The sequence below is a fragment of the Lissotriton helveticus genome, chromosome 7 (genome assembly GCF_964261635.1).
Source record: "Lissotriton helveticus chromosome 7, aLisHel1.1, whole genome shotgun sequence".
In the NCBI taxonomy this organism is placed as follows: domain Eukaryota; kingdom Metazoa; phylum Chordata; class Amphibia; order Caudata; family Salamandridae; genus Lissotriton; species Lissotriton helveticus.
This window is the reverse complement of record NC_136068.1, coordinates 1,574,764,086-1,574,777,356: the sequence shown is the minus strand read 5'-3', so window position 1 is coordinate 1,574,777,356 and position 13,271 is coordinate 1,574,764,086. Positions and strand designations below refer to the sequence as shown.

The 13,271-nt window shown below is 47.1% G+C and overlaps 1 protein-coding gene across 11 annotated transcripts in view; it reads right to left on the bottom strand.

The window, feature by feature from the left end:
* Positions 1–13,271, bottom strand: part of KASH5 (KASH domain containing 5) — a 3,089,192-nt gene that overhangs the window by 355,703 nt on the left and 2,720,218 nt on the right. For 2 of the 11 annotated variants that reach the window (XM_078655090.1, XM_078655094.1), the window contains 2 exons: positions 11,990–12,066; positions 4,943–5,056 (listed from right to left, as the gene is read on the bottom strand). The exons of the other annotated variants lie outside the window; for them this stretch is intronic. In XM_078655090.1, coding sequence (XP_078511216.1) covers positions 4,943–5,056; positions 11,990–12,066 — 191 coding nt within the window. The remainder of the gene's footprint in view (positions 1–4,942; positions 5,057–11,989; positions 12,067–13,271) is intronic. 11 annotated transcript variants of the gene reach the window in all.

Below are 13,271 nucleotides of genomic sequence, written 5' to 3'. Positions count from 1 at the left end.
AGTGGAGACACCGACGGTGAGGGTCCGTAACCGACATCAGCCGGTCGCAATCCTCACAGGGCTTCAAACCAGGCATCCCTACCGGCACCGTTTCGGAGTCGAAGACTCGAAAAAGGAGATCAAAAAGATCAAAAAGAGTTAGTCAAAAAGTGACTAAGGTACCACTTTTTCCAGATCTGCGCTGCTGGTGCGGAAAAAAGAAGAACTGACGTCAGCACGAGGAGGCGGCGTCCAAGTACTCCGACAACGTCATCACGGTGCCCACGACGCCAACGACGGACGCGGAGCCCAGACGACGCCTACCGACGCGCAAGGGTACTGCTACGCAAAAAAATTCCGGATCCAGTCTGACGCCAGGGGATATTCTAAGGTAAGAAATCTAATACTAACGTGTCTCTTTCAGATATAGCAGTCTATTATCAATTCCGTCACTAGTTTATTTTAGTCATTTTTTTCTAGTCAAAAACGTTTTCATTTTTTGTAAAGGACATTTCTTGTGCATATACAAAATATATACAAAATATACAGATTTGTACAAATTTTTACATAAACAATCTCTTAGGGCCAGATGTAGGTAATTTTATTTTACCACCTCTTAAATACCGAATCATACCGATTCGGTATTTAAGAAGTAGTAAAATAGAAGGAGGGAGATGTAGGTAAATCCAGATGTGGATTTACCGAATCGGAAATATTCGGTATTTTCCGATTCGGTAAATACCGAATCGGTAATGCCCATTCATTCCTATGGGCTTTGAAGCCCATAGGAATGAATGGGCATTACAGATTCGGTAATTACCGAATCGGTAAATACCGAATTTCACAAGGGTGCAGGGGGTGTCACTTTGACACCCTCTAGCACCCCCAAAACAGGTTCGGGTGCCATGTGGCAGGCATACCTGCCCCAAGGGCAGGTCTGCCTGTCATATGGCACAGGTGTGCATGCACACCGGAATCGGTATTTTACCATCAAATAGGATTTGATGGTAAAATACCGATTCGGTAAGGCTTGTGGGACTCTGAAGAGTCCCACCTACATCTCGATTTTACCGATTTGGTAAAAATACCGACTCGGTATTTTACAGAATCGGTAAATTTACCGATCGGTAAATTTACTGATTCTGTAAAATTGAGTGACCTACATCTCAAAATCCAATTACCGGTCGGTAACGGCCGAATTCGGCCGTTACCGACCGGTAATTGGCCACCTACATCTGGCCCTGTGTGACTAAACAACACATCCACACCAAACCTTTCTCACTACATTCATTCAACTAGCATTCACAAACATACACAACATATACCTCTGAGGTATAGGTCAGTGTCAACAGAAATGCTTTTTAAAATAAAATGGTTTGATGAATCCTACTTTTTTTATGTTCAAACAATCTGAACAGTTAGAATGTATTATATTGTATCCTAATCCCGTTTTTTAAATATTTTTATATTGTTGACCATTGACCACAAAAGATCGACACGTTTCGAACCCCGTATTGCGGGGTTCTCCTCAGGATCAACAAGATTTCTACAAGAAAAAAAGACATATATACCAAATTAGACTCCCTAATTTGTCAAACAGTGTATTCCCTATCCAAAGCAGCCACCTGCTGCCTCAGACCTCCCTACCTTACAAATCCTGTGAAGGGTGTCTCCCGGGACTGATGTGAGTGTTGTAATCTAAACATTGAAAACAGAGAAGATTAAAAAGATTCCCATAATGGGCTGGGTATATAAACTTACACTTAGAGTATATGGTTTGGCAATATCATAGAACAGCTATAAGGACATGGTTCCAAAAGCTGCAGACAGGCTCAGCTCATGCTGGAGCACCATCTCACACATAACCAAGCACTCTGCCTCCAGGACTGTTAAGGCCTGCCATAGGAGTGACTTATAGGTTACTGTGCGTCTATATATAAGGGTAGATATAGGAATACTATACCTAAGCAAGGGGTGATTACACGACCTTGCCCCAGCTGAGTGATCAGCCAGTTGTGTCAGTTTGAGTGGCCAGCCAGGGGTGGAATAATACATGCTGCATCCCCTGGTAGGCCTTGGTTACACCTATGCCCTGAGTACCTAGGGTACACTTCTACAGGGGCTGACAAGGTGAACCACTTCCCAATTGTGTATGTACCTAGAGTACATGGTTTGTATTTAGAGAGAGTGCATCTGGGCTGTGGGTCTGATTAGCAGGCCCACAGCCACATCTAAGTCGAACACCAGTAAAGCAAAAGCAAAAAGTGGGGGTGACCATAGGAAGCAGACCCCTCCACCGTGGACCAAATTTTTCGTTTACTACTCTTGTACTGGAAAACGGTGAGAATAGAGGGTGGCAGCCTCTATATGGTATTCGTGGACCTTCGCTCTGCCTTTGATCTAGTTCCCCGGGGGAAACTCTGGAGTGTTCTTCTCAAGCTGGGCATTCCTATGCATCTCCTGTCTGTCCTGATGAGGCTACATAAGGCTAACTTTGCTCGAGTTAGATGCGGGAAAAACGGCGCATTGTCATCTCGATTCCCTGTTGGCAGGGCTGTGTGCTCACCTGACCCTGTTTTGCCTCTATGTCAATGGGGTAATTGCGCATCTTAATGGAGTACAGAACAATGATGCTCCCAAGTTAGCTGGCAACAGGGTCCCTGCCATTATTTTCGCCAACGACACCCTCTTGCTCTCTAAATCTCCAATGGGTATACAGCAAACATTGGATGGTTTTTAAGAATTCTGTACCACTCGGGGACTGGAGATCAATTCTCTTAAAACTAAATTCATGATCTTCAACCCCCCCAGAACAACCCGACCAAACCCAAGTCTAGGGACAACGAGACTTGAAAGGGTAAGCACCTTTGATTATCTGGGGGTTACCATCAATGAGAATCGGACGTGGGGCCCCCAGCAAATTAAGTCACAGTTAAAACTGGCCCAACTTTCGGGCGGAATTCTCAAACTATCCAATAAGTCCACTATTAAATCTGTTGGTCCCCCGCTGGAGATTTATAAATCACAAGCAAGGGGTGCCATCATGTATGGTGGCGAACTATGGGGACACTGAAACAGGACCGAAATTACTAGGAGCGAAAATAAATTTTGAAGACAGCTGCTAGCACTTCGATCCAGCACCCCGCTCCTTCCTTTAAGGCTTGAGCTGGGGATTAGATCAATTGATGAAGAGCTAACTCTAAAACCTCTCAGGTTCTGGCGCAGGCTCTGGGTAACACCAGAGGTGACAAATTACAGACAGGAACTCAAAGAAATACTGACCTTTCCGAGTGCATGGAAAATTCCTTGGCTCACTTTTATAAAGAATGAATTTACAAGGTTAGGAGTTCCTGCTCTATGGGCTGACCCAGAGAGGGGTTGTAAAACGATCTCACGTGCTTTGCTCACGAAAGTATTCCGTGCTTATAAACTCGATGTGGCACTATGTAATCCCCAAATCGGTTCTGTAACTGCTTCCTTTCTTTTGGTTAAAGATATTTCTTTGAGCGATTTTTAGATGACATATATCCTTTATTAGCAAACAAAATTGTATGTACAATTGAGGCATGGAGTTTTACCCCTTTGAGCCTTTACCAGCAAGTAGTCATCTCCTGCCCCCAAAATTGTCCTGCATGCAATTGCGATATTGAAACTGAGCTTCATGTCTTCTTTTTCTGTCCGGCATACAACAAATCTAGGAAGTACTGGCTCGTTCCCCTGTGGAAAAATATGGGCTTTCGGCATTGCATGCAGGCACTCAGAGTGCTAAAGTCAGACACAGCTGGACCTATTGTATTTGCCGTTTTGCAATTTATGGCAGCTACATGGCATAGGCGCAGAATTTTAATCACCTAAGTTTAAGCCAGGAGTGGCAGCCAACGGACATACATTGTTTTTTATACATTTTTAGTGCCTTTTAGAAACGTATCTATTCTTCCCATTTTAAGGTGTTTGTATCTGTATGAATTTGTCCAAATGTGTCTATCTGAAAAATGCTCTTGAAATAATTTTTGCTATAATTGATGTAGATTGCCATCTATATGCACTGTTTTTATATGTTTTTTAGTCTACTTTTATGGTACATTACCGAAATAAAGATTTTTTTGACTGACTGGATGGCCAGCCAGGGGTGGCATAATACATGCTTCAGCCCCTGGTAGTCCTTGGATGCACCTAGGCCCTAGGTACCTATGGTACACTATAAAGGGGCTCACAGATGTGACCCAATATCCAATTTGGTATGTACCTAAAGTACATGGAGTCCATTTCATAGAGAGAGCAGGTAGCATGGGGCCCTGAATAGCAGGATCCCAGGCCAACTAAGTCGAAAACCAGCAAAACACCGGGCAAAAAGTTGGGGTAACCATATAGTCAGATATCCACCTTCCTACACCAACTGTCACCCCTGAGGCATGATGGGAAGCTAGGGCTCATGGCTGCCTTAAAGGCACGGTGCCAGTTTTTGTTGAAAATGCTTTCATTTTCCATGCTATTGTTTTACAATGCAGCCTGTAGGCTAACAATGTCTGCTTATTTGCAGGTGTTTTGCTCTTATGAGTGTTTACTCATGAAAAGACTGAGTTCAAGTACTACTTGCCCTATTGTGTCTTTATGTATTGGCAAATGCAGTCTTTATGTGTGCAAATACATTGTTTAGCCTCCATTAGGGGCTGCATTGGTATGGGAAAAATTATATATGTTTGTATATATATGTAGAGCTGTACATATATGGTTTCCATATATAATTTTTTATTATTTCCTGTCCCCGCACATGGACAGGAATGTTCAGTGCTTATGACTTTGATGAGGATACCCCTGGAAGAGAACTAGGATTACAGGAAAGTAACTTATCCGTGTCTACTCTTCTTCAAACGTTGTTCACAACAACTTAGTCTCTCTCAACAGTATAATGTACATCCTTGCAGCGAGTGAGTATTGTCAATAAGGAAGGAATATAACTTACCACCGCCTGCCACTGCTGCTGGCTCACCCACCCCTGCAGCAGGTGCTGCATCTCCTCCATCTTGGTTGGCGTTGCCTGCCCCGCCGCTGGCCCTGGCACTGGTGGTCGGTACGCCTAGAAAAAAATTACAATTTTTTTAGGTGCCATATACGCGTCCCCCTATTTTGTTTTCACTAGCGAGATTGAAAACACAATACAAACACCACACACAACACTACTAGTACAAATCAGGCACTAGAGTAGAGTAGACAGCAGTATGTCCTACCCTATCAAAAACAGTAAAATATCTGGTTGGGCATTTTGTTGGTGGCAATTTTCAAAAAGCCTCTCAAGAAGAGGACAACCCGGGGGCGTGGCCAGGCGCCGAAGGAAATGGCCGCCTGAATCCCGAGCTCCGCCAGGACCCCGTTGTCCCCTGTAAATCCGCAAGATATCCGGGCTGGGAGGCTCTGCCCTTGAGGCCCCCCAGCTCCCTCAGGCTTAGTGCTCACTCGGAGCGTTGCTGCGGGGTCCGACGACCCGCGGGAGGCTCTGAACGGAGTTCGCGGCTCACGGCGGCTGACCGGCACTTGCGCCTGGAGCCCCGGAGCCGCCAACAGCATCAATCGAGTCCCCGGCCTCCGGCCTACTGCGCAGCACGACTGTGTGGCGCGAACCCGGCGGGGGCGTGGCCGCACCCGAGGCGCTGTGAGACCGCTACCTGAACACTGCTCAGCGGGGCTGAAAACAGGAGCCTGCACCTCAGGAGGGCCTGTGGACTGGCCTCACAGGCGCTACCGGGCAGCAACCCAGGGTAGGAAGAAGTGAGTGGCCATCACCCTGTACAACCGCCGCTTTAGCGACAGGAGGAGACAGACTGCCCTGTGGTGGACCCGTGGGTGGACTGGCAGTCGCGGCCTTTGGAGCGTGACCCGGGACGCCTGCCCGGTGGACGGCACATGTGCTCAGGGACGGCGGCGATCTGGGAGGCCGATAAACCGCGACGCACGTCTCAGGAACGCCCGGGGGGGCCCCTGCTCCGAGTGATATCCCTGCGAGGACGGGTGGTGCTGGCTGCTCGCTCCGGACGGTGGGGGGAGACCGGAGTCGGCGTTGACCCGCGGACTTACCATATTAAGGGCAGGCGGAGAAATACCCGGTCCCAGGAGCACCAGATCAAACATGCGGCCCAAAGGGGGACTTGTGACCCAAACCAACAAGCTGGACAACTACGCAGTAGCTAAAACGCCGACGCAGCCCAGGGGGGCGGCGAAGGGTGGTAAAGGTCAGGCTGAACCCTCCCTGACGTCCATAATGGCTGCAATCCAGACCCTCGGCACCACCTTTGAGACTAAAATGGACAAAATCACGATCAAGGTGAATCTGCTCTGGGCCGACCTGGGGAAAACCACGGACAGGTCCAGAACCAATGAAGTGGATAATAAGGCCCTGCAGGAATCGGAGAAGCGGCTCGAGGGCAGGGTCGATGAGCTTGTACACCAGCACAGGCAGATGGCCTTACGGCTAGAGGACCAGGAAGGTAGGGCCCGGAGGAGTAACATACGCGTGGTAGGTGTATCGGAAGGACTTGAGGGAGATAGTGTGGAGCTCTTCCTTGAAGATTTGATCCTCCGCCACCTGAAGCCCAAGAGACTATCGAAGATTTTCACCATCGAGCGGGCTCACAGGGCTCCGATCCCGAAACCTAAAACAGGGGCCCCACCGAGAACAATTATTGCTAAAATACTTAACTATCGAGACCGTGATGCAATCCTCCAGGCTGCTAGACAGCACGGTGATCTACGGTGCGAGGGGGACACAGTTCGCTTCTTCCCGGATTTCACGCTTCAAGTCCAACAGGAGAGGCGCTCCTTTCAAGGGGTCAAGGCGGCGCTCCGAGAACGCGGAATTCGATACATGATGTTTTTCCCTGCGAAACTGAAGATCATCACTGGAGGTAAATCACACTTCTTCACTTCTCCGACAGCAGTGCAGGACTGGCTTGACACAACGGAGATGGAGGCCCGGCCAATGCAAGATGGCGGACAATGGCGGGAAACTGGGGTCCCCTCCCCGGGATCAGCAGCAGGGAGAGTGGACGGCGATGAGCAGAGCCAACGATCCTGGCGTTCGAGGTCGAATAGTCCCCGCTGGGACTCAGCCAGAGTCGACACAGCGAAATAAGGCCACGAACACTCAGATAAGAAGCCATCAGACAGTAATGTATACAATGCGTTTAATGTAAGACTTGGCTGCTCTAAGGGGGCAGTGTACTTGCCGACCCGGGTCTCTGGACCTGGCTAACTGTTTATTTGATGCACTATTGACCTGAGGGGTTGAGCGAATTGGGGCACGGCGGGCGGGCAGCCAGGGACGGGGCTGGCCCACGTTATTCCCTCAGATATCTGATTGTAGGCACACGGTGCATAGAAGAATGTGTTCATGGTGATTGGGTTTTTATAATCTGTGTATTCTTTCATCACCCTTTTGAAGATTTGGCTTTTTAGTTTTCTTGCTTTCCCTTTATAAATGATAAAATGCCTTTGGAGGCTTGGGAATGATTTCATTACTTTCACGTTTCTAACATTCTGGTGGTCATTGCATCGTTACAAATGGGATAGTTTATCCTTGCGGCATAGTGTGTTTTTAGGAATTGTATAAATTGCATTATATGTATATATTTTTTCAGTACCCTTGTCCTGATGAAGCCACAAGATACTACTGGCGGAAACGCGACCGCGACTGCGTCGGCAGATAATTAATTGTGTTTTCTTTAACCCCCTGTTTTTCTTTTTGTTTAGGGTACATAGTTGTATATTCTATATATATTGTAATTATTAGTCTTGATTACTGTATATAGTCTGGTCACCTCCCCTTTTTGTGATTCAATACTTTGTCCTTCGTAAAAAATCATATCATTTATTGTTGATAAAAAGATTGTAGAAAACAGGTTAATAAATTGTCTCCTGTTTTGAAGTAGCGTTTGCTTAATTTGTCCCTTAGTACCGTTTGTTCTACTTTTTCATCCATGTGATGCTCCTTGCCCAGGTATGGGAGGGTAATTTGGGCAGAACCCCTGTTCATTACGTACCATCCTACAGATAGCCACTTCACCTTCTTCTCTGGGCCACATCATTCCTTTTCACAACTAGACTACATCCTCACTTTGCTACAACACGACATTACCATACAGGAAGCATCACTCCTAACTCGTGGCATTTCAGACCATTCGCCGGTCTTTACGCACATAACGTTCGGAACCAGACGTGAGGGCTGCATAGCACCAATAAACGCCTGCCATTTGAAACACGAGGACACTAGGAAGAAGCTATCCAACTCAATCACACAGTACTTCGATAATAACGTGGGCTCGGTGGACTCCCCTGTCACCCTTTGGGAGGCATTTAAAACCGTGATTAGGGGGGAGGCGCTCTCAGCCATCTCAGTCAGGCGGAAAGAACAACGGAGACAGGTCACATCACTTGAGGCGGATCTAGATGACCTGGAGAGAGAAGCGCTAGATAAAGGGGCCAAGGAAGTCCGACACAAACTACAGATAAAAGCAGCAGAGTACAGAGCGCAGGTTACCTAGGAGGCCCAGACTGTGGCCCGGCACAAGATGGGCAGGCTCTATGATCAGGGCGACAAAGCTGGAAAACTCATAGCATGGCTCGAAAAAAAACAGCAGGCCAGAAAGGTGGTGCCAGAAATCCGTACGGAATCTGGGATCGTAGTGACCGAGCCCCGTGAGATAGTAGAGGAGTTTGTGAGACACTACCAACAGGTCTACAGGCGAGAGTCGGACCGTCCGGAGGAGGACTCTGTAGACCTCCTTACGGATATTCGACTGCCTTCCCTATCGGATGAAGACCGGGAGGCCATTGATAGCCCGCTTACTGAAGCCGAAATACAGCGTGCAATAGTGGAGCTCCGTCCGAGTAAGGCCCTGGGACCCAATGGCCTCCTGATAGAGCTCTACAAGCTGAAACCGGACGACATCAGTAAATATTTGAAACTTATGTTCGAAAGGAGTAGGGAGGCTGGGGTGCTGCCACGGGACCAACGCATAGCGACCATAGTGGCGATACCGAAAGAAGGGAAACCCAAAGAATCATGCGCGTCATACAGGCCAATTTTGCTACTCAACGCGGAGCCCAAAATACTTGCGAAAACACTTGCCAATAGACTCAAGTCGGTACTGTCTACACTGGTCCACCCTGACCAATCAGGGTTTATGCCCCACCGCAACACTGCACTTAACATTCGACGACTACATGGGGTACTGGGGCAACGTCACAGGCTACAGGAGGACGCGGTGGTGGTCTCTCTGGACGCCACCATGGCATTCGACACCCTAGAGTGGCCATATATGTTTGCAGTCCTACTTAAACTGGGCTTTGGGCCCCATTTCATAACGTGGGTTCGTCTTCTCTATACAGAACCCCTGGCGCAGGTCCTGGTGAACAACAAGGTGTCTGATGTTTTCACACTGGAGAGAGGGATGAGAAAGGGTTGCCCCCTCTCTCCCCTACTATTCGCCCTTTCCCTCGAGCCGCTCGCGGCCTGGATAAGGCAGGACGTGTATTTGAAAGGTATAGTATGGGCGGAAGGGTGGGAAGACAAAATATCCCTTTACACCGACGACATCCTTCTTTACCTCTGCAGGCCGCGCAGGTCGATACTGGCGGCACTTGACATATTCGCGAGCTTCGGTCGTAACTCTGGCTTTCGTGTCAACTGGAGCAAATCATATCTTTACGTCCTACATGGCGACCCCCCTAGGCTCCCTGACTCATGCCCTTTTACAGTGGCAGTAGACGGGTTCAAGTACCTGGAAGTATTCATTACCACGAACAAGACTCTAATGTACGATCGGAACCTTAAACCACCATTAACCCGGCTTCAAAGAGAGGCCAAATCATGGCAGCACCGCCCACTGTCCCTACTGGGCCGTGCAGCTCTATTTAAGATGCTGGCGCTACCACGGTTTCTCTATGCTTTACAAAATTATCCAGACCTGGTACCTAATACTTACTTTCTAGCGATTGAGGCGGCGCAGCGTGACCTCCTCTGGGCCGGGTCAGCCCGAATCGCGTTGCACAAACTCACGAAGGGGTGGTACGACGGTGGAATAGCCCTTCCAGACATTCGTAAATATTACTGGGCAGCCCACCTTTCAGCGATTAATCAGGGGACGTATGGCGATGGTACTGATCCCGCCTACGGAATGGATAGATGGCTACTTCCTGGGGGAAATTATGAGATGGCACTCTACTCCAAGCTGGGCGCTTGCCGACTCACTGGACCTACACAACACTCTGTACAAATTTGGCATTTTGCCCAGAGGAAACTTGGATGGTCGGGAGTCCTTACAATGGCCACGCCACTTTGGGCCTCCGAAAAACTGGGGAATCTGGGACGCACCAAGGGGTTCCGAAACTGGGACTTGATCGGAATCTCCCAAATCAAGGATATTTGGGGCCCTGAAGGGATCCACACATTCGCCCACTTACAGGACACGTACGAACTGGCACAAACTGAATACTTTAGATACATGCAGGTGCGACACTCCCTACGGGCTAATATCCCACCAGAGACTAGACTACCACAAGCCTCCCCTCTCGAGGACAGACTACTTGATGGACACATGACAGAACACGCCATATCTCTTACATACAAAAAACTAATCAATAACCCCCCAGGCATGCTCCTTCCCCTGAGAGAGAAACGGGTTGCAGATGGGTTGGAGATAGACGACGATGAATGGATGTATGCCCTGGCCTCACCACGCGAGGTCGCGATATCAGCCCGATTGCAACTAATCCAATTGAAGATACTACATAGAATATATATTTCATATACAAGGTTGAAATTAATGGGGAGGGATGGAACCGGGCTCTGCAAGAGGGGATGTGGTGGCACGGGTACCTTCTTCCATATATTATGGGTCTGCCCGAAGATACAAAAGTACTGGAGAAGGGTGGTGCAGTGTATGCAGGAGGTATGGGAGGTAGAGATTCGTCCAGAGGCCAAACGATGTCTCCTCAATATTTGGGAGCCAACTGACCTGTCACCAAGGGGGAGACTTTGGGTGACGCTTGGACAAATGGTGGCGAAAAGAAACATTGCTAGACTATGGGGAAGCCCTACTCCACCAAAACTGACAGACTGGCAAAGTGACATGGACTGGTGTATGCTGCAGGAAAAGACCGTGTACGTAGCGAGAGGGTGTCCCCGGAAGTGGGTGGAAGTATGGACCAACTGGAATGACTTCAGGGGGAACATTTGCGAGCCTCCACCCACCACACACACTAGCTGAGAGGACATATAAGGACCTTAACGACTCCTGTGCTCTAGAACCTTGATCATGGTGAGCGGTAGATGCATCACCGGTGAAGCAGTAGACTCGACTGCACTTACCTTGTGACCTTGTTAGGGGGGGGGTTTGTCCTGTTATTAGCCTTTATTTGAAGACCGAGATTTGGAAACATACACTGGGCAATGTCAAAAAATGAAAAACCAGACCTGTACTATCCTTCTTCATACTCTGAATCACATGCACTTTCTGACGCCGCCGTACCCCCAGGTTGACGGCAATGGGCTGTGTACTTCAGGAAGCAGTGCATAAATTGAGTAAATTGCGGCTGGCCCAAAGGGTTGTAGGCTAGAAGCTGTGTATTGTGGTTTAATGCAATAAAGGTCTTTAAAAAAAATAAAAAATAAAAAGAAGAGGACAACCCAAAGGACTGGACTCAGTGGCTAGAGCTATTGGTGAATCTGAGTTTTAAAACTTTTTGAAAAGAAAAAGAGCGGCAAACTGGGCTAGCTATGGAAAGGCTAATAATAGTACAGAGTAAAATGCAGTTAGATTGATGTAAAAAACAGACACTACAAATGTTATAACTAAGTAGGTAGGTAATGCAGAGATAACAAGGATTTAGAAACAGATAGATCAAAGAAGCTTTGGTAAAAAATAGAATTAGGAAACGGAAATAATAGTTTAAAAAAAATAAGGTGCAGTAAAATTAGGGAAATATAATTATTAATATTAACAACAGGAGGACTTACTGGTGCCAGCAGCAGAGCCCTCTGTAGAGGAGCGATCCTGGCCCTGGGAGGCATCTTCCTCTTCTTGCCCCTGGATGCTGATCATGTAAGATAATAATAAAGAGACAAAAACTGAGTGGTGTGAAACAAAAGAATATTTTTAGAAACGCTCTAAAAAGATTTTTTGACAGGAAACGACAATTGCAATAAAATTGACCTATCTAATCTGATCGACTAGTAGTATCGTGATTGCAGACCGTCTAGTTATTTTATTTTATTCCAGAATCCTAAACCTAAGTACCACCTAGCCTGCCTATTACAAAGTCATTGGAATAAATTACCCAAAAATGATTATTTGCTTCTTCAAACTTTCGATCTCATTTGAAATCATCAATGAATCAACCCCCTTTGATGGGGCAATTGTTCACTTAGGGCCATATGTAGGTAATCACTATTTACCGATTTTTAAATATCGAATTTTACCGATTCAGTATTTGAAAATCGGTTAATAGTATGTAGGTAAATATTCGGTAAATGTTACCGAATCGGCAATATTTCGGTATTACCCATTCGGTATTTACCGATTCAGTAATTCCCATTCATTCCTATGGCCCGGAGGCCCATAGGAATGAATGGGAAGCCATTCACTATTACCAATTCGGTAAATACCAAATCGGTAATAGGGGGAACATATTCAAGGGTGGCAGGGTGTCACATTGACACCCCGTTACGCCCCTGAATTGTGCATGTGTGCACATGTGGCACACATACATGCCCTAAGGGCATGTATGTCTGCCACATGGCACTGAAAAAAAAGAAAAAATTGCTTTTTCTAAGGTATTCGGTAAATAACAAATCCTGAATGCTAAATTGCACTCACTTGAGTGCCTCCTACATAGGAATTGAGGATTCGGTAATTTACCGAATCGGTATTTTAAGAATTCGGTAATTTACCGATTCCTTCGATTACCGATTCGGTAAATGACCTGGGGCCAGATGTAGGAGCCCAAATACCAGTTGGTAACGGCTGATTTCGGCCGTTACCGATCGGTATTTAAGAATTGGCATGTAGGGGGCCAATTTTACCGATTCGGTAAATTTACCGAATCGGTAAAATACCGAATCGGTATTTTTACCGATTCGGTAACTTGCAAATGTAGGTGGGACTCTTCTGAGTCCCAAAGGCCTTTCAGATTCGGTATTTTACCACCCAATCCAATTGGGTAGTAAAATACCGAATCCAGGTGTGCATGCACACCTATGCCATGTGACAGACAGACATGCCCTTAGGGCATGTCTGTGT